The sequence below is a fragment of the Geotrypetes seraphini genome, chromosome 8, assembly GCF_902459505.1.
Source record: "Geotrypetes seraphini chromosome 8, aGeoSer1.1, whole genome shotgun sequence".
Taxonomy (NCBI): Eukaryota; Metazoa; Chordata; class Amphibia; order Gymnophiona; family Dermophiidae; genus Geotrypetes; species Geotrypetes seraphini.
In genome coordinates, this window is record NC_047091.1 from 178,454,806 (window position 1) to 178,475,463 (window position 20,658).

The window sequence follows — 20,658 nt, forward strand, 5'->3', positions numbered from 1 at the left end:
TCTAAGGGACTTCAAAGCTGTTCCTAATTCTTTTAGTGATATTGGCTCTTCCAAACTTCGTTTTATATGTTCAGGAATTTTTGGACCCTTTAACATTTTCAAAAATTCTAAACCATCTTTTTCTTTATTTATATAAGTCTCGGAAGAATAAAGAGATTTATAAAATTTTAGGAATTGTTTTAAAATAGGTTCATTTTGTGTATATATATCACCATTTTCATCTTTTATAGCAATTAGTTTTGTTTTCCTTTTTTTTGCTTTAAGATAATTTGCCAATATTCTTCCCGTCTTATTTGAGTTACCATAATACAATGTTTGTTGAGAGAACAAATCTTTCCTAATCATTTTAGATGAGATCTCATTATATTTAACTTTTAGTTTTAATAATTCTTGTTGAATAGAATATTCCCATTTTTCTATAAGTTTTGATTCCAAATTTTTAATCTCTTTTTCTAAGATCAAATATCGTTTTTTATTTTGTTTTTTAATAAAAGCCGAATAAGAAATTATTTGCCCTCTAATTGATGCCTTAAAGGCATCCCATAGAGTTTCTCTATTAATCTCATCTTTATCATTTATTTGAAAAAAATTCTTTCATTTTTGTTAGAAGGTTTTCACAAAAAATTGGATCAGTCAACAATGTATTATCCAACTTCCAAATTGGTCTATTATTATTTTGATCAATAATTTTAATTTTAATCCATACTCCACTATGATCAGATAAAATAATAGGATCAATGGCGGCCTGTGTCACCTGTTGTGCTAGTTGATTTGAAGTAAAAATATAATCTATTCTTGAAAAAGAATTATGAACATGAGAACAAAAAGAAAATTCCCGACCATCAAAATGAAGTGTTCGCCAAATATCTATTAAATCGCAAGATTGAATTAAATTTTCTAATCCCATAGATTTCATTACTCTACTTGGGTTTTTATCTAATAAAGGATCCATTACAGCATTGAAATCCCCAGCTACTATAAGATTTGTAGTAGCCAGTGGCAAAATCAGTTGTTGAAGAGTTTTAAAGAATTCATTTTGGTTCGAATTAGGGGCGTATATATTAAACAACGTCATGGTAGTATTTCCCATATTCATTTCCACAATTACCCATCTTCCATGAATATCTGAAGCTTTTAATTTGAATGAAGCAGAGCATTTTTTATTAACTAAAATAGCAACACCCGCTTTTTTCCCTATAGCTGGTGAGAAAAAACAGTGTTTGACCCAACCTCCTTCTAGCTTATTAGATTGGCTAAAGCTCTCCCTTTCATTATTGATATGCATCAGACAGGTTTTGTTGCTCAAAGACATTCATCTCATAATACTAAATTGGCACATCACATGTTATATTTGACAAAATCCATTAATGACCCAACATTCTCTATTTCATTAGACGCTGAAAAAGCTTTTGATAGAGTGGAATGGTCCTTCATGTTTCAGGCAATGGAATGGTTTGGTATAGGATCCGGTTTTATACAAATAATAAAAGCATTGTATAACTCCCCTGTTGCTAGATTATACATCAATAATAATATTTCAGGAAAATTTATTTTACAAAGGGGAGTTAGACAAGGATGCCCACTATCTCCACTGCTTTTTGATATCGTTTTAGAACCCTTGTTATTAGCTATAGAACAAGTAAGGGAGATACAGGGTATTCCACATTCAGATAGAGAATATAAATTATCAGCATATGCTGATGATATTTTATTTTATTTGAGAAATCCGGAAACAACCATTCCAAATTTGCTTGAATTGATTGAAAAATTTGGAAAATTTTCAGGATATAAAATAAACTGGAATAAATCAGAAGTACTTCCACTCAATGTACATTGTACAAAAAGTCTATTTGATTCATTTTCTTTTATTTGGAAAGAAGAAGGATTAAAATACTTAGGAATTTGGATTACAAAAACTGTGGATGAGACAATGAAAATTAATGAAAAAAATTTATTACAAAAAGTGTCAGAAATGTGTGAGCAATGGAATCCTTTGTGCATATCTTGGTGGGGGAGAGTGCAAACTGTAAAAATGATGATATTACCAGTAGTTTGTTACCAAATGGGTATGATACCAATTTTTTTTCAGGGGTCTTTTTATAAAAAATTGGATAAGATGTTAACAAAATTTATTTGGCTTGGAAAAACCCCCAGAATTGCTCTAGTATCTTTACAAAGACCAATTGCGGAGGGAGGGGTAAATTTTCCAAATTTTTATAGGTATCATCAAGCCTATATTATGCGTCATGGTATGTATTGGATCCTCCCAGAGCCCACTGAACATATACCAGATTGGTTCTGGTTAGAATGGAGATTAATGTTTCCTTTACGTCTTAATCATGTTATCAGTATTCAAATGCCAAGGTTATATAAGGATCAAAAATATTTGTTGATACTTGGAAAACTATTAAGGTTTTTCCATTCAGAGAACCCTGTCTGAATGGCCTGCTTCAATTGCATCCATCTGAAATATTGTGATTTATTCAAACCGAATTTATGTTGCAATTGTGAAAACTCAAGCAGTTTACCTTTATTCATTACATCCTCTAAAATACGAATTCCAGCAATCATCCAATGTTTCAAGATTTTTATTTTTTATTTTTTTATATTTTTTTATATTTTTTTTATATTTTTTATATTTATTATATTTTTTATATTTATTATATTTTTTATATTTTTATATTTTTATATTTATTATATTTTATTATATTTTATATTTATTTATATTTATATTTATTTTATATTTATTATATTTATATTTTTATATTTATTATATTTATTATATTTTTTATATTTATTTTATATTTATTTTATATTTTTTTATATTTTTTATATTTTTTTTATATTTTTTTATATTTTTTATATTCTCTATCTGAATGTGGAATACCCTGTATCTCCCTTACTTGTTCTATAGCTAATAACAAGGGTTCTAAAACGATATCAAAAAGCAGTGGAGATAGTGGGCATCCTTGTCTAACTCCCCTTTGTAAAATAAATTTTTCTGAAATATTATTATTGATGTATAATCTAGCAACAGGGGAGTTATACAATGCTTTTATTATTTGTATAAAACCGGATCCTAAAAAAAAAAAAAAAAATAAAAATCTGGAAACATTGGATGATTGCTGGAATTCGTATTTTAGAGGATGTAATGAATAAAGGTAAACTGCTTGAGTTTTCACAATTGCAACATAAATTCGGTTTGAATAAATCACAATATTTCAGATGGATGCAATTGAAGCAGGCCATTCAAACAGGGTTCTCTGAATGGAAAAACCTTAATAACTATCATAGTATGGAATTCTTATGTTTTCAGATAGATTCCATGGGTCACCAGGCCGCAATGTGGTATAAATTAATATCTGAATATGTACATTAAAAAAAAAATGGTCTAAGAGACATTTGGAGCATTGAGATTAAGCATCAGATTAATGCATCTCAATGGCCACGGCTTTGGTCTTGGAGGTTAAGATGTACATTGTCAGCTTCTATGAGACAAACTTGGTTTTTTATTTTACATAGAGCTTTATGGACCCCTACACGTTTACATAGAATAGATAGCTCTAAGTCTAATAGATGCTGGCATTGTCATCTTGAACCAGGGACATTAGATAATCTTTTATTCTATTGTCCATTCATATTAATATTTTGGAAATCAATTTGGCCTCAAATTAATAGGATGTTAGAAAATCCGGTAGCCTTGACATATGATACAATTTTGTTTGGTACTGCAATAAGAGCTCGAAGTCAAATTTCATCAAATAACAATAAACTTTTATTTATATTAACTGGAATAGCAGTACAGCAAATAACACATAATTGGAAAAATTATGACAGATTAAACTATAATTTTTGGTGGAACTCAGTTTGCCATATATATAAGATGGAACGTACATTTGCAACACAAAAAGGATATATGGATAAGTTCAAGAGAATTTGGGGACCATTAACAAACTTTTGCAATGACTGATTTTCATTTTTCCCATAATAAGACAATGATTAAAGAAGGGAGGGTGGGAAGGGATAGGGAGGACTTTTTATTCTCTTTATCATAAATTATAAATAAAATATTATAATAGATGATACTCTTAAATAAAAACAACATAATAAAGGGAGGGGAAAAGGTTCATAATTAAACAATAATTGATAAAATCATAACAATATGTATATTATATAAATTCATAAGAAAAATAATTACAGATATATAATATGTAAAATCATAATAAAAATAATATAAGATATGTTTTATATAAAATACATTATAGAAATATCAAGTGTATTGTTAAGATAATTGTATGAAAATTTATGACACTTGTTGTTATATGAAAAAATCAATAAAAAACTTTATATACAGAATTGCATTGATAATGGTTGTAGGCACATATCATAATAAAGTATACTAAGGTATACAAAAGGTCATGTATCAGTATATTCAAGGATGGGTTCACTTGAATTTCTTTCTATTGTCATTGTAAATACATAAATTTATTCCCTTCCCACCCACCCTTCCCACAAAAATTCCAATCAAAAATATCATATAAATATTGTATTCTTATCTATTGATTAAATGCTGTATCAAATATAATACAATACAATGATGCCAGGATCACCCTCACACTCTAACAATATGCAGAATGACTGTATTTTATTCAGCAATGTACTAATCTTACATAGGCTGTATCCAATATATATGTACAAAAAAGATGATTTAATTTCAATCAGTTGAACTAATTTTAGTGATATAAGTGCTCAGATCCGCTTACCAAAGTGCTCTAATAACTTTGTGACAGCTCAAATCTATATGCCAGAATTAGTACTCGATGCATATCACAATACAAAATGGTACTAATATATTGTGCTGAAACCTTCTTAATTCCTAAGACTCAGAGTATACCACTATTCAAACAGCAGCTACTTTTATAGGAGAATTTTGTATGGACCTTCAGAATGTAACCAGGCATTTCATACTTCCGGCAAAACCAAGATGGCGTCTGGCAAGACGTGCTGAAGACCGTTCCAGAGATTGTCTCTTCAATTACTTTTCCCTAAAACTTATCTACGTACCTGATGCCTAAACAGAGGGGCCGAAGTGCCGCTGGTGCCTCGCGGCACACTGGCGCCCCCGTAGCTGGCAGCATTGAGGAGCTTCTCCGACGGATAGAGTAGGGAGCATTTTCGGCGTCGGAGAGAAGCCCGCAGAGGATCAGCGGAGCAAGCGAGGCTGCGGCGATTCCTCCGGGACTGGAAACAACTTTGAGTCCCGACGTCAGGGCGCTGCCCCCACAGCCTCAGACAAGCAGCTCTCCAAGGGGTTTGGAAACCCCGGAAGTCGGGGCCTCACCTTCCCCGGAGGCAAATAGTCCATCGCAGTGCCTGCTGTTAGGCTCATGAAATCACCAGACAAGGTAGGAAAAATGATTTTATTTTAAATTTAGTGATCAAAATGTGTCTGAATTTATATCTGCTGTCTATATTTTACACTAAGGTCCCCTTTTACTAAACCGCAATAGAGTTTTTTAGCACAGGGAGCCTATGAGCGTCGAGAGCAGCGCTGGGCATTCAGCGCAGCTCCCTGCGCTCTAAAAACTGCTATTGTGGTTTAGTAAAAAGGGAGGGGGGTATATTTGTCTATTTTTGTATGGTTGTTACTGAGGTGATAGTGCATAGAGTCATCTGCTTTGACCTCTTTGAAAAACCCTGGATTAGGAACGATAATTAACATTTTCTATGCGTGCAGTGTGCGTTGTGTTTTTTTAAAATTTTACTGTTGGTAGATCATTTTGACCTGGTCATTTTAAAAGTAGCTCGCAAGCCCAAAAAGTGTGGGCACCCTTGATTAAGACCATTAACATTCAGGGACATTATCTTAAGATCCATTAGTCATTATCATAGCTTGTCTTCACAAAAATCCAACCTTGAATATATTGTAAGAAATCCATTTCCCCATAAATAAAATATATCAGAAAGCTCCACCCCTTACCCAAACCCTCAAAACCTAACTCCCTCCCTTACCCTCCCTCCCCACCCCATACATATACGCAAACTTGGAAACGCAAGATAAGTTCAGGTATAAATCAACTCTTCACAAGCTTAAAATTCATTTATATAACATTTACTCCATAATTTTAAAATTATAAGTGAATTCAATATAAGCCCAGTTATCCATATAACCCTCCTTTCTACTTAATAATGAATAAAATACCATTGTATGTAATGACTGAGAAGAAATCATAAATAACTCATGTCAATTAGAAACAAATTAATTATATATCTGCACACTTAGACATATAATAATATTAGAACCAATTTTTATAACCGGTATAAATTATAACAACCTATTACCCAGAATTTGATATAATCAAACAAATCAAATTGATATTAAATAACTTGAGCTATATTATATAAATTATATTCCAAAGTAATATTTCATATATCCTATGAACAAACATATCATTTTCAATAAATCAAATCTTCCAATGCTTAGATATACAGCTAGGATCTAATTAAACAATACTTTAACTTTAACATCTATATTCCATTAATTATAAGGAATTGGCATATTTCTAAAAATATAATTGATTCATATCAATATTCAAAAATAATTAATCAAACAACTTTAAGGACCCAATAAATTTGTTAACTCTCCTATTTTACTTAATAAATCATTATTCTTCCTCCTTCTTTATGATCCTACCCCTTTTAGAATATTATTCCTGACCAGGTTTTGCCTATAACACAGATACTACCACCTTCCTTTTTATTAAATCAAATATCTTCTATATATTCATTATTATACTTAAATCAGAATAATTATCAAATTGGATCACTGTCTAATATTTTAACCAACTATGACAATTTCTATTTCAGCATACACCATTCAACCAATATTTCACACAAACCATTCTCCCATTCAGAGGAGAATTGAACATATACATCTTATTTTCTCAACCTCTCCTCATTCCCACTTATCATCCAAACATTTAATATTTCATCTTTAATGAAATGGTAACATTAGTAAAAGAGAATACTATATACTCAATTTGTATATATTATATAAAATCTAAATAAATGAACATAAATAAAAGTCATAACGTATGTAGATCTGCCTCAAATATATATTTCTCCTTTTGCAAAGTATCCTTAGTTATTCCCGTCACAATCAATTTTGTTCTCTCTTCTTCTTTTTGTTTTCCACGGTGATATGCAGTCTTGTTCTGCTGCTAAGACTACCATTGAGCTCCATTGGGCTTGCTATCGGTAGCCATCGACGAGAAGTCTAAAATCCACTACCGTTGTCCCCGAGTTCCATTCTTTCCTCTATTTACCGATGTAAAAGTGGATTCGACAACACTGTAACCACCCGCCTCTGTCTCAAAGCCACACCTCCATTTCCTTTGACGCATCGCTATAACATCCAATCCTCTTCTCTTTCCTGTAATCCTCATTGGTTGAGCAGCAGATATCCTTTACCACACCTATATTGACGGTCTCAGTTAATAATTATAAGAATACAGTACTTTCTTTACAAGTTCTCAGGATGACTATTCAAAGCTGGACACATGCAAACCAATTTGCAATTCAGTTCAGTTAAGAAGAATGAAAAGAAGACTGTATTCCATATTCTACTGATGTATGTCATCGATGACATCAGCAATTATATGCAGTTCCAGTTCTATTCTCGTGGCAGCATCACATCATTACTTTTAAAAGTAAGTAAAGATTCCAAGAATCTAAACAGTCATCTTGTACTAAAACTCCATTTATAATTTAAAATATCAATTTCAATGGCTGTAAAAAAAAAACATTAAACCACAACCATCAAAATAAAAATTCCAAGACATATTTAACTTAGGAAGTCATTGGTTGCTCACCCTGCTCTAAAAATTCCTTTAATTTGTTATGATCAGTAAAATTTTGAGTTTTATTTGCCAGAGTTATTCTCATTACCGCGGGATAAAGAAGCCCATATCTTGCCCCCAGTGCTCTCAATTGTGGCCTTAGATCTAATAATTGCTTTCGTTTGAGCGCTGTTTCCTTGGCAAAATCAGGCACAATATGTATCCTTGCGTCCTGGCATCTCAGATTTTTATTTTCTTTGGCAAGTTGGCATATTTCCACCACATATTGATATCGCAATAGTTTGAAAATCAAAGTCCTTGGACCTTTTTGCGAGGGTGTTCTTTGACCAGGTAACCTGTGCGCTCTCTCAATCTCAAGAGGCACTTTAGATTTTAAGGGTAAAACTTTATGAAGGAATTGTTCAAGAAAAGTTATGGGATCATTTTTTTCAACTCCTTCAGGCATCCCAATAATGCGCAAATTGTTCCTCCTCTCGTGGTTCAAACATTCTTCCAAATCTCTTTTTACTATTTCCAATTCCTTCCAAGCTTTTTTATTTTGCATTACCTCCATGTGCACTTCCTCTGATTTTTCCTCTAAATGAGTTATTTTACTATCCACCAAATCTACTCTCTTGGTGAGAATGGCCACATCCTCAATTGCCTTTTTCAATTCCCTCTTTATCTCCAAAACGATGTCTTTAATCTGCCTAAGTTCCGCCATCACATCAGGATCTCCCTCTGAAGTTAACAAAACTTTTGATGGAGTCCCTGGTTCCGGCTTTGATCTTTTATTACTGCTCGTACCGGATCCTCCAGCTCCTGAATCGCTTTTATTTTGCTTACCCGATGCCATTGTTAAATGTTCCCTAGTATTTTCACCGGTTTAAAGATAATTGGAGCTGATTTGTATAAATAAGAGCTTGTTTAACGCGGAGCCCGTCTATTACCCGACCATTTGCCTGCCCCCCATTTTATTTTTATTGATAATGACAGGAGTCGCCATTCAACATATAACAAGTAATTGGAAAAATTATAGTATATTAAATTATACTTTTTAGTGGAATTCATTATGTCACATTTATAAAATGGAAAGCATAATTGCTATACAAAAAGGTAATTATAATAAATTTATAAAGATCTGGGGGCCATTGACAACCTACTGTAATGAATAGATGCCATTTTCTATTGGAAGTATATTTGCAAATGGGGGAAGAGGGGGAGAGTGGGTTGTCTAAATTATTCGGAAGGTTTAACATATAAATAAGAGTTTTTATATTTGTATATTTTTGATTAAATATGAATGGAATGGGTGGGTGGGAAGGGAATAAACTTATGTATCTGACTATACTAAGAAAATTCAAGTGATGTATTTAATCTTAAATGTTTTATTAATTGTACACTTGATGTAAGTTTTAAAAATGAATAAAGAATTATAAAAAAAAAAGAAACTTATCCATTTTATTTTTATTTTTCATCATTCTTTTATGCCTTTTATAACTCTTTTTTAAACCTTTTAGAGTGAAATAACTACTTAGCTCATAGTAGATTATCATCTACACCACCTCTCCCGACATGCATGTTTCAACGGAAACTTTCTTCAGGGCCGAGGGGAACAACTTAGAGTGCTGAGATCCGTGGTCTAACTCTGAGCCTTATGAACTAATAACTTTGTGAGCAGTGGTAGCTGACAGGGACCATCATGACAGCAACTAGTCCCCAAATGTCACCATCTAAATACTAGCAGTAACAGATGTATATATTACTTATCTGAAGACAAGGCAGGTTTCTCCATACAGCTTCCACTGTTAGTGATGAAAACCCGGTCCTTTGACTCGTTTTGGTCACTTTCGAGTGTTATAGTACATTTGATGAGGCAGGTTGTATGGAGAAACCTGCCTTGTCTTCAGATAAGTAATATATACCTCTGTTACTGCTAGTATTTAGATGGTGGCATTTTGGGACTAGTTGCTGCCATGATGGTCCCTGTCAGCTACTACTGCTCACAAGCTTATTAGAGCACTTTGGTAAGTGGATCTGAGCACAGTACTTATATCACTAAAATTAGTTCAACTGATTGAAATTAAATCATCTTTTTTATACATATACTGTATATTGGATACAGCCTGTGTAAGATTAGTACATCGATTTATAAGCACAGGAAAGTTCAAGCAATATGCTCCATATTGTTTAGTTTGTATTTTATTCAGGTCAGCACTCAGGGCAAGGAAGGCAATATTTGATTATCCCTAGTCTCCAAACTTATTCCAGTTACCAGAGCCAGTGTGAGATACACTCAGGCCAAGGGCAGAAACTAAGGAGTGAGTCCAGCCAGCGCCAGGAAGCCTGAAGCTCTTCCTCAGAGGGTCCCTTGTGATGCTGGAGCTCTAGGCAATTCTACTACTTGCCTCCTTCCTCCTGCCCCTTCCATCTCCAATGTCAGTCCTGTCAGTTACCCTAGTGTTCTCTTACCTCGCTGCTAACTTTCTGGTAGAGGGATCCCAGTTTCATCAGGTTGTTCCAGTACTTCCTCACAGCTAGGCCAATGGACATGCTGGGCCCCATGAGCTTGGAAGCAGGGACCCCATGCTTACTGGTAACAATTTCCATGTATCCTGTAAAGCTCTGAAGCAGCAACAGTAATCTTCATTCAAAGAAAGAAAAGACAGTTTAGTGTCAATCACTCATTCCATGTTCTCTTTTTTTTTTTGAAGAGGGTTTGCTTTTTCTAAGAGTGGCAGAATTAATTGTGCACTCGTGGTCAACGGGAAATGCTTCCTTAGTACAGCTGCATTAAGCAATGGTAAAATTAGGTTTTGCTAAAATGCTTTCCTTTAGTCCAGTGGTCTCAAATTCAAACCCTTTGCGGGGCCACATTTTGGATTTGTAAGTACTTGGAGGGCCGCAGAAAAAATAGTTAATGTCTTATTAAAGAAATGACAATTTTGCATGAGGTTAAACTCTTTATAGTTTATAAAACTTTCCTTTAACAGTTAAAAGGAAAGATATATAAACTATAAAGAGTTTTACCTCATGCAAAATTGTCATTTCTTTAATAAGACATTAACTATTTTTTTCTGTAGCCCTCCAAGTGCTCTATTTTTTCTGCAGCCCTCACATTTAAAGTTTAATATCTTTTCTTTCTCAAAACTGGCACATTTCAATCACTAAATTGAAAATAAAATCATTTTCCTACCTTTGTTTGGTAATTTCATCAGTCTCTGACTATGCATCCAATATTTCTTCTCTTCTTTCAGCCTCCTGTATGCTTCCTCTCCTCCAGACCTCATTCCCTCCCCCAACTTTTTCTTTCTTTCTCTATGTCTGTCTTTCTTTGATTCCGTGCCCCATTTTTTGCTTTGTTTCTGGCTCCCTGTCCCCCTCTTTCTTTCTTCCTTCCTTCCTGCCCTCCCCCACGCCACAGCTGCCGGGGAATAGTCTGCTGCCGTTGCCGCCATCAGGAACAGGCCGAGATCTCCCTCTTTCTCTTCTCCACGGGGCCGACCAACTCTCGCCACCCGACGTCAATTCTAACGTCGGAAAAGACGTTCCGGGCAGCCAGGCAGTGATTGGCTAGCCAGAACGTCCTCTCGACGTCAGAATTGACGTCGGGCGGCGAGAGTTGGTCGGCCCCGAAGAGAAGCAGGGAGATCAAATAACACGGTGCCGGCCTGAGAAGGGAAGGGAAGAAGGTTGGGCACAACTGCTCTAGACAAGCCGCACTCTAGGGAGAACAGTGGACCACCCCCCCTTGGTATGCCACTGGAGCAGCAGCGTGTCTGGCCGGCTCTTCCGTGGATAGCGCAAGGAGCCACCAACCCGTGGCTTTGAACGGAACGAGCTGGCCAGACACGCTACTGCTCCAAAAGGAAGATAATGATCCAGTCCAGAATGCGGGCCACAAATAAAATCTGTAGAGCCACCTGCGGCCCGTGGGCCGCGTGTTTGAGACCGCTGCTTTAGTCCCTCTAGACCAGCACACATGGATATTATGCGCTCCTACATCTGCTGGTAGGAGTGTGTAATATCCATCTGTGCCAGTCTAGAGGGATGCTATAGAATTACCTTCAGAGTTTGGTCCCTATTACTCCCTAGTGTTCAAAACACACACACCTGTCAATCACTAATTCCAAAAGCAACACATGTGAGTGTTGTGAAAATTCAGGGTCATTTTCTTCATAGTCGTAGCGCTCCAGCAAAGCCACCAAGTCTAGGTCACATGAAATTTTATCTGGGAACTTCCACGATGGGTAACGCACAGCTCCCACTCGAGAAAAAACATCAATGATGGCTCCTTGAAGATCTGTAATATCCTTTCTCAGGCTGTCGATGCAATTACGATTGCCCAGAAGGTATGCCATGGCCACAGATCAGTCAGACTCCTACGGTTCATCTGATGGAAGTTGCTAATCTGCTTCTAAACTCTTTCTGAGTTCAACCTTTCAGGTCTACAGCACTTTCAAATCTGCTGGGAAAAGAAAATGATTTAAAAGAACCACTACAGGGAGCTATTTTCACAAATTTGCAAAGTATACAAGTATCTGGCAAGTTTCTCTTTGGAAATTCACTAAAGGTATGCGAGCATTTATTTTGTCCCTGCTATTTCTCTGGATAGCATCAGGTAAGGAAACTATGCGCATTAGAGGATGACACGGGGACAAATTTTACCCCATCCCCGCGGGAACTTATTTTCCTGTCCCTGCCCCATTCAGCACAGTTACTTACCGTAACAGGTGTTATCCAGGGACAGCAGGCAGTTATTTTAACATATGGGTGATGTCATTAGCGGAACCCAGATGCGGAAGATCGCCAGCAGACTTGCTTGAAGAAACTCGAAGTGCCTTCCCGCCCAGTGTAGGGCGGTCTCCTCAGTTGAGATACCTAGCAGAGAAGCCAACCAGGTGAGGTGGGTGGGTTGTGAGAATAGCTGCCTGCTGTCCCTGGATAACACCTGTTATGATAAGTAACTGTGCTTTATCCCAGGACAAGCAGACAGCCTATTCTCATATATGGGTGACCTCCAAGCTAACCAAAATGGGATGGTGGGAGTGTTGGCAGTTTAGGAGAATAAATTTTGTAGTACTGTTTGGCCAAACTGTCCATCCCATCTGAAGAAAGTATCCAGACAATAGTGAAAAGTGAAAGTATGAACCGAGGACCAAGTAGCAGCCTTGCAAATTTCTTCAATAGGAGTAGATCTGAGGAAAGCTACTGAAGCTGCCATAGCTCTAACTTTGTGGGCTGTGACTCTACTGTGTAGGGGTAATCCAGCCTGGGCATAGCAGAAGGAGATACAAGCAGCCATCCAGTTGGAGATGGTACGCTTAGAGATAGGATGTCCCAACTTATTTGGATTGAAGGAGACAATATATTTATCAATGACCTGGAGACGGGGACGAAATGTGAGGTTATTAAATTTGCTGATGACACCAAACTCTGCAGCAGGGTTAGAAACACGGAAGACTGCGAAGACCTGCAAAGAGACCTAACGAGACTGGAAGAGTGGGCAAAAAAGTGGCAGATGAGTTTTAACATAGAGAAATGCAAGGTCATGCATGTAGGGAAAAAGAACCCAATGTTCAGCTACAAAATGGGAGGATCACTGCTAGGGGTGAGCAACCTTGAAAGAGACCTGGGGGTGATGGTGGACACAACATTGAAAGCATCAGCACAATATGCGACAGCCTCAAAGAAAGCGAACAGAATGTTGGGTATCATTAAAAAGGGTATCACGACCAGGACGAAGGAAGTCATCATGCCGCTATATCGTGCAATGGTGCGCTCACATCTGGAGTACTGTGTCCAGTACTGGTCACCGTATCTCAAGAAGGACATGGCAGTACTTGAGGGGGTCCAGAGGAGAGCAACTAAACTGGTAAATGGTATGGAAAACTTTTCATACGCTGACAGGTTGAAAATGCTGGGGCTGTTCTCCCTGGAAAAGCGGAAACTTAGAGGAGACATGATAGAAACCTTCAAAATCCTGAGGGGCAAAGAGAAAGTGGACAGGGACAGATTCTTCAGACAGACTGTGGGGAACCACAAGTACAAGGGGTCACTCGGAGAAATTGAGAGGGGACAGATTTAGAACAAATGCGAGGAAGTTCTTTTTTACCCAGAGGGTGATGGACACATGGAACGCGCTTCCGGAGGTTGTTATAGGCCAGAGCACACTACAGGGTTTCAAGGAAGGTTTAGATAGGTTCCTAAAGGATGAGGGGATTGAGGGTTACAGATAGATGTAGAGGTAGGTTACAGAAATGGCCAGGAACTACTTCACAGGTCAGACCTGATGGGCCGCCGCGGGAGCGGACCGCTGGGCAGGATAGACCTCTGGTCTGACCCAGTGGTGGCAACTTCTTATGTTCTTATGTTCTTAAAAAGTTGAGGAGCAGTTCTGTGTGATTTGGTGTGTTCCAAATAGAAGGCCAAAGCACATTTACAGGCCAGAGTATGAAGAGCTATTTCTCCAGGATGAGAATGAGGCTTTGGAAAGAACACTGGAAGAACAATGGATTGGTTGAGATGAAATTTTGAGACCACTTTAGGGAGGAATTTAGGATGAGTGAGAAGAACCACTTTATCATGATGAAATACCATGAAAGGTGGATCAGCAACTAAAGCTTGCAGCTCACTGACTCGTCGAGCAGAAGTGAGGGCAATGAGAAACACCACTTTCCAAGTGAGATACTTCAGATGAGCCTTTTCAATTGGTTTAAATGGAGGTTTCATGAGTTGAGCAAGGACAACATTGAGGTCCCAAACCACAGGAGGCGGTTTGAGAGGAGGGTTGACATTGAAAAGTCCTTTCATGAATCTGGAAACCACCGGATGAGCAGAGAGGGGTTTCCCTTTGATAGGCTGATGGAAAGCTGCAATTGTACTGAGATGGACTCGGATCAATGTAGACTTGAGGCCAGAAGTCGATAAGTGCAAAAGATAATCCAAAACAGAAGATAAGGAGGAATGTTGGGGCTCCTTATCATAAAAACACCATGTAGAAAATCTAGTCCATTTTTGGTGATAGCATTGTCTAGTGCTAGGTTTCCTAGAAACCTCCAAAATGTCTCTGACAGGTTGAGAAAACTGCAGAGGAGTCATGTTGAGAGGTACCAAGCTGTCAGGTGTAGAGACTGCAGGTTGGGATGAAGCAGAGATTCCTTACTCTGTGTAAGCAGAGATGGAAAAACTGGTAGAAGGTATGACTCCCTGCTGCTGAGTTGAAGTAGAAGGGAGTACCAAGGTTGTCTCGGCCATCGAGGAGCAATCAGAATCATGGTGGCATGATCGTTCTTTAACTTGACCAGAGTCTTGAGAATGAGAGGGAACGGAAGGAATGCATAGAGAAGAGATTCGTCCATTCCAGGAGAAAAGCATCTGCCTGGAGGCGATGAGGAGAGTATATCCTGGAGCAGAACTGAGGCAGTTTGTAGTTGTGAGGAGCTGCAAAGAGGTCTATCTGAGGTGTTCCCCACTGTGAAAAAATGTGATGAAGAAGTGAGGAATGGAGTGTCCATTCATGAGGTTGCAGAAGACGACTCAAGCTGTCCGCCAAGCAATTCTTTGTCCCTTGGATGTAGACAGCTTTGAAGAAGGTGTTGTGGCAGATTGCCCAGTCCCAAACCTTCAGAGCTTCTTGATAAAGGGAGGCAGATCCCATCCCTCCCTGTTTTGTTGACATAATACATGGCGACTTGGTTGTCCGTCCGAATGAGGACTACCTGGTCGTGAAGAAGATGTTGGAAAGCGTTGAGAGCCTTGAGGATCGCTCTGAGTTCCAACAGATTGATATGACATCGACCATCCGTACTGGTCCAGGGGCCTTGGGTACGGAGACCATCGAGATGAGCGCCCCAAGCGTAGGTCGAAGAATCTGATGAGGGGGGCTTTGAAAAAGCAAGCCTCTGGAGAGATTGGAAGAGAGCATCCACCAACGGAGAGACTGCTTCAATGAAGGAGTGACTGTTATGTGTCGAGAAAGTGGGTCGCAAACCTGGGTCCACTGAGGAATTCTGAGGTGAAGTCTGTCAAAAGGAGTCACGTGTACTGTGGAGGCCATATGACCCCGAAGTACCATCATGTGTCTCGCTGAGATGGAAGAGCGGGAAGACACTGTATGACAGAGTTGAAGAAGAGCTTCCAAACGTTGTTGTGGAAGGAATGCTCTGAGTTGGACAGTGTCCAGAACAGCTCCAATGAATTGTAGATTCTGTGAGGGCTGAAGATGGGATTTGGGAAAGTTGATTTCGAATCCCAAACTTTGTAGGAACCAGGTAGTCTGTTGGGTCGCTACAATAACCCCTTGAGATGTGGAATTTTTGATGAGCCAGTCGTCGAGGTAGGGAAAAACCTGAAGACCATGGTTCCTTAGAGCTGCTGCTACAACAACCAGGCACTTGGTGAACACTCTGGGAGAGGAAGCCAGGCTGAAGGGCAGCACTCTGTATTGATAATGAAGATTCCCCACCCGAAATCTGAGATATTGACGGGAGGCTGGATGAATTGGAATATGAGTGTAGGCTTCCTTGAGATCCAGAGAGCATAACCAGTCGTTCTGCTCGAGAAAGGGATAAAGGGATGCCAGGGACAAAAGTAAACATTTTTCTTTGACCAAAAATTTGTTGAGAGCCCTGAGATCCAGAATGGGCCACATATCGCCCATCTTCTTCGGAACAAGGAAGTAACGAGAGTAAAAACCCCTGTTCTGCTGGTCCAGAGGAACAGTTCAATGGCATGGAGACGAAGCAGAGCTTGAGCTTCCTGAAGAATAAGGGCGATCTGGGAAGGATTGGAAGGATACTCTCTTGGAGGAAGCTCTAGTGGAACCTGAGTGAAATGAAGAGAGTATCCTTCCCTGATGATGGTCAGTACCCAGAGATCGGATGTAATTGTCATCCATTGGTGGTAAAAAAGATGGAGACGACCTCCTATAGGGGGAAAAGAAGGCAGAACGGTGGAGGTTATGCTCTGTTTTAAACAGTCAAAAAGGCTGAGTAGCCTTAGGTGCAGCAAAAGGTTGAGGTTTTTGTTGCTTCTGAGGCTGCTGTTTCTTAAGAGGAGGGCGATTGTAAGGAGCCGTCCTCGGAGCATAATGCCGTTGTTAGATAGGAGCAGGGCATGTAGGTTTGACAGGAGCTGGCTTTGGCTTAGGTCTGACAATAGAAGCAAAGGATTTTTCATGTTCAGACAATTTCTTGGTGGCTGCCTCGATAGATTCATCAAAGAGGTCATTGCCTGCACAAGGAATATTAGCTAAGCGATCCTGAAGATTAGGGTCCATGTCAATGGTATGAAGCCAGGAAAGGCGACTCATGGCTACTGAGCAAGCAGCTGCCCGGGCAGACATCTCAAAGGTATCATAAGATGACTGGAGGAGATGTAACCGGAGTTGTGATAAAGAAGCAAGGACTTCTTGAAATTCAAAGTGCTTTTGAGTATCCAAATAAGTCAAGAATTTTGGTAATAGAGTAATGAGGAACTCAAAATAAGTAATAAAATTAAAATTATAATTGAGGACTTTAGAGGACATCATGGTATTTTGATAGATGCGACGTCTGAATTTGTCCATAGTTTTCCCTTCCCTTCCAGGAGGAACGGTGGCATAAACCTTGGAAGGATGGAACCTCTTCAAGGAGGACTCGACAAGCAGAGACTGATGAGATAACTGTGAGTTGTCAAACCCTTTGCGATGTACAGTTTTATACCTAGAGTCCAATTTGCCTGGTACAGCCGGTATGGTATAAGGGGTTTCCAGGCATCGACCAAAAGTCTGAGACAAAAGCTTGTGAAGAGGAAGCTTAAGTGTCTCTGCCGGAGGTTGAGGGAGATGCATGACTTCGAGGTACTCCTTAGAGTATTTGGAACCAGCATCTAATTGAAGATCCAAGTCAACAGCAATCTGACGAAGAAAAGATGAGAAAGATAGCTGATCCGCTAATGCTTTGCCTTGAGAAGGACTCAGGATGTCGAGGCAGCCTGGGTCGAAGATGAAGCTTCGGCAGGAAAAAAAGCACAAAGTATCGAAGTTAAACGCAGAGAGTCAAAGACGGACTTCTCGGCTCCGCAGAAAACTGAGAACTGAGGAGACGCGTCCTACACTGGGCAGGAAGGTACTCGCACATGCGTAGTGCAGTCGACTCGAAACTTCGAGTTTCTTCAAGCAAGTCTGCTTGCGAGCTTCCGCATCCGGGCTCCGTTGATTACGTCACCCATATGTGAGAATAGGCTGCCTGCTTGTCCTGGGATAACTACTCCATCCTCATCTGCACAAGCCTCCAACACTTTAAAATCCTAAGTAGCAATATTCTAGAGCTCAGATTGTGATGTCATAATGCCTCATTCCACCAATGCCTAAAAAATTAGGGCCCCCTTTCACTAAACTGTGCTAGCGGTTTTTAGCGCTGGGAGCCGCACAGAATGCCCTGCACTGCTCCTGATGCTCATAGGAACTCAGAGTGTTGGGAGCAGCATGCAGCATTCAGTGCGGCTCCCAGCGCTAAAAACCACTAGCGCAGTTTAGTAAAAGGGGGCCTAACTAAATAATTAACCCCCTCTTTTACTAAGGTGAGCTAGCCAATTTAGCGTGCACTAAACACTAACACGTTCATAGAATATAATGGACGTGTTAGCATTTAGCGTGCACTAAATCAGCTAGCACACCTTAGTAAAAGGACCCCTAAGTGCATTATCAAGCAGAATTATTAATGTCAGTATTGAATCAGGTGGCCGTGTAGACCCTACTCAGCAGTGTACAAATAATTTTCTAATTAAATTATAATATGTATTCCAGAACTGTTTCTTTATCTTGTCCTGGAAATTGGCATTTTATCTATAATAATTAAATAACTGAACCTTAGCAGCTCTGCTTGCTTGATGATCTGCTCAAGAATTCATCAGGCCTAGTTTGGGGACAGAAGGGATGGGACTGGCATACTGCCTTTTGGTGGTTACACATTCAAAACAGTTTATATATATACAGGCAACTGGGGCAATGGAGGATGAAATGACTTGCACAGAGTCACGAGAAGCAGCACTAGGATTGGGACCCATAACCTCAGGGTGCTGAGGCAGCAGCTCTACCACTAGGCCGCTCCTAACACTGATTCAGACTCCTAAAAACATGCAGCTGCCCGCGAGCTTGACCAAATATACTTATCGATTGCCATTGAAAGCGAAACAGGTGCCGGATTCCTGATGGTGCCGAAGGAAAGCTGCTTTTGAAGAACCCGCGTGAGAATGCACTGGTGAGGAGAAGGGCAGAAGTAGAAAGTGGCAAGGCCGAGGTCCCGACACTGCGAGAACCGTGGAAGACAACTACCCTAGCAAAGTAACCGCCCGGATGGGAAATTATCAGGAGTGTCCTGAATGGTAAAACAGCCGTAAGAACATAAGAAGTTGCCTCCGCTGGGGCAGCCCAGAGGTCCATCCTGCCCAGCGGTCTGCTCTGCGGGTGGCCCATCAGGCCTAATTGCCTGAACAGGGTCCCTGACTAATTTTGTAACTGCCTCTAATCCTACCTCTACTCCTATCTGTGGAGAAATAACAGTATGGCGACCCATAAGGCCCCACCGAGGCTAAACCGACGACGGCAAAAGAAAAAAATATGGTTTAATATATATTTGATTTGTTGGTTTGTTTTTACTAAAATTGAAATAAAAGAAAAAACTGACCGAAAGGTCAGAAACCGCGAGAGCATGAAGGCAGCGAAAGAATTTTCAACAGCCGTTGAAATGTAATGTAATGTAATTTATTTCTTATATACCGCTACATCCGTTAGGTTCTAAGCGGTTTACAGAAAATATACATTAAGATTAGAAATAAGAAAGGTACTTGAAAATGCGACTTCTTAGCTCAGCGGAAACTAAGAAACTGAAGGACCACGCGCCCTTTGGGCGGGAAGGCACGTGCGCATGTGCGGTTCGGGCTATCGCGAACTTTCTAAACTCTTAAAGTGGCGACGCACTTTTAAAGTGGTCTGCACCGGGGCTGCGTCGGTGACGTCACCCATACGTGAGAATATGCTGCCTACATGTCCTGGGATAAACGAGGATATCCCTGCCCCCCCCCCTTCTCCCACCAACGCCCCCCTCACCTCCCCCATCAGGACAAAGCAGAGCCCGACCCACCTCCTTCGTATCCGCTCCGGGTTGTTTACAGCTCGTTGCCATAGCAACCGGAAGCTTTGCGTCACCACGTACCGTCCTCTGACGCCATAACAACGGCCTTTCGAACGGCACGCTAGGGGACGGGTCTATGTAATATCGCGTGGGGGGGGGGGGAGGAGGGGGTTGAGAAGTCCTAAACTCGCAGTGTTTATGGATTATTGTGCTCAACGTGTATATAAAAAATGATGAATAAAGGAAACAGAGCTGTGTTGTTTTTATATAAAGGGAACACAGAGCATGTTAAGAAGGATTGGTCGGTTATAGTTTTTCCTGTCCCCCCCCCCCCTCTCCGGGGACGCTATTTCCGGTTGGAGTGTGCGCGCAGTTCCTCGGCCGCCATCTTGTGTGTTGTAAGCGGGCGACTCCGGTGAGGCCCGGGCGGCTATTGCAGTTTGCGGGCAAGCGGTCCGCGCGTAGTTTACGCTATGCCGGTGCAAGGCCTGCAGCCCATGGGGGTGGAAAGTAAGGTACGGAATGGACTGGGGGAAGAGACGGGGTTGGACGCGTGGGGGAGGGGGGTAAAAGGGACACGAGATACCGCTTGTTCGGTGGTTACGTATTTGAGGCAGGTACTTGTTTTGTACCCGGGGTATCAAGTGATTAGCCCAGAGTGGCTGAGAGCTGCGGTGGGAATCGAACTCAAAACCTCAAGGTGC

The 20,658-nt window shown here is 39.8% G+C and overlaps 2 protein-coding genes across 8 annotated transcripts in view; one reads left to right on the forward strand and one right to left on the reverse strand.

Moving 5' to 3' along the window:
* The window catches only part of CCDC157 (coiled-coil domain containing 157), a 116,288-nt gene that overhangs the window by 94,874 nt on the left and 756 nt on the right, over positions 1-20,658 (reverse strand). For 5 of the 6 annotated variants that reach the window (XM_033955697.1, XM_033955700.1, XM_033955699.1 and 2 more), the window contains exons 1-3: positions 19,964-20,037; positions 11,952-12,303; positions 10,311-10,482 (exon numbers count right to left, since the gene is read on the reverse strand). In XM_033955697.1, the coding sequence (XP_033811588.1) occupies positions 10,311-10,482; positions 11,952-12,199 (420 nt within the window). In that variant the 5' untranslated portion in view covers positions 12,200-12,303; positions 19,964-20,037. Of the gene's footprint in view, positions 1-10,310; positions 10,483-11,951; positions 12,304-19,963; positions 20,038-20,658 lie in introns of those variants that run through there. The other variant, XM_033955696.1, reaches the window with a different exon arrangement.
* SF3A1 (splicing factor 3a subunit 1) overlaps positions 20,142-20,658 on the forward strand; it is a 75,988-nt gene continuing 75,471 nt past the window's right edge. Inside the window, exon 1 of one of the 2 annotated variants that reach the window (XM_033955693.1) lies at positions 20,142-20,469. In XM_033955693.1, the coding sequence (XP_033811584.1) occupies positions 20,428-20,469 (42 nt within the window). In that variant the 5' untranslated portion in view covers positions 20,142-20,427. The remainder of the gene's footprint in view (positions 20,470-20,658) is intronic. The other variant, XM_033955694.1, reaches the window with a different exon arrangement.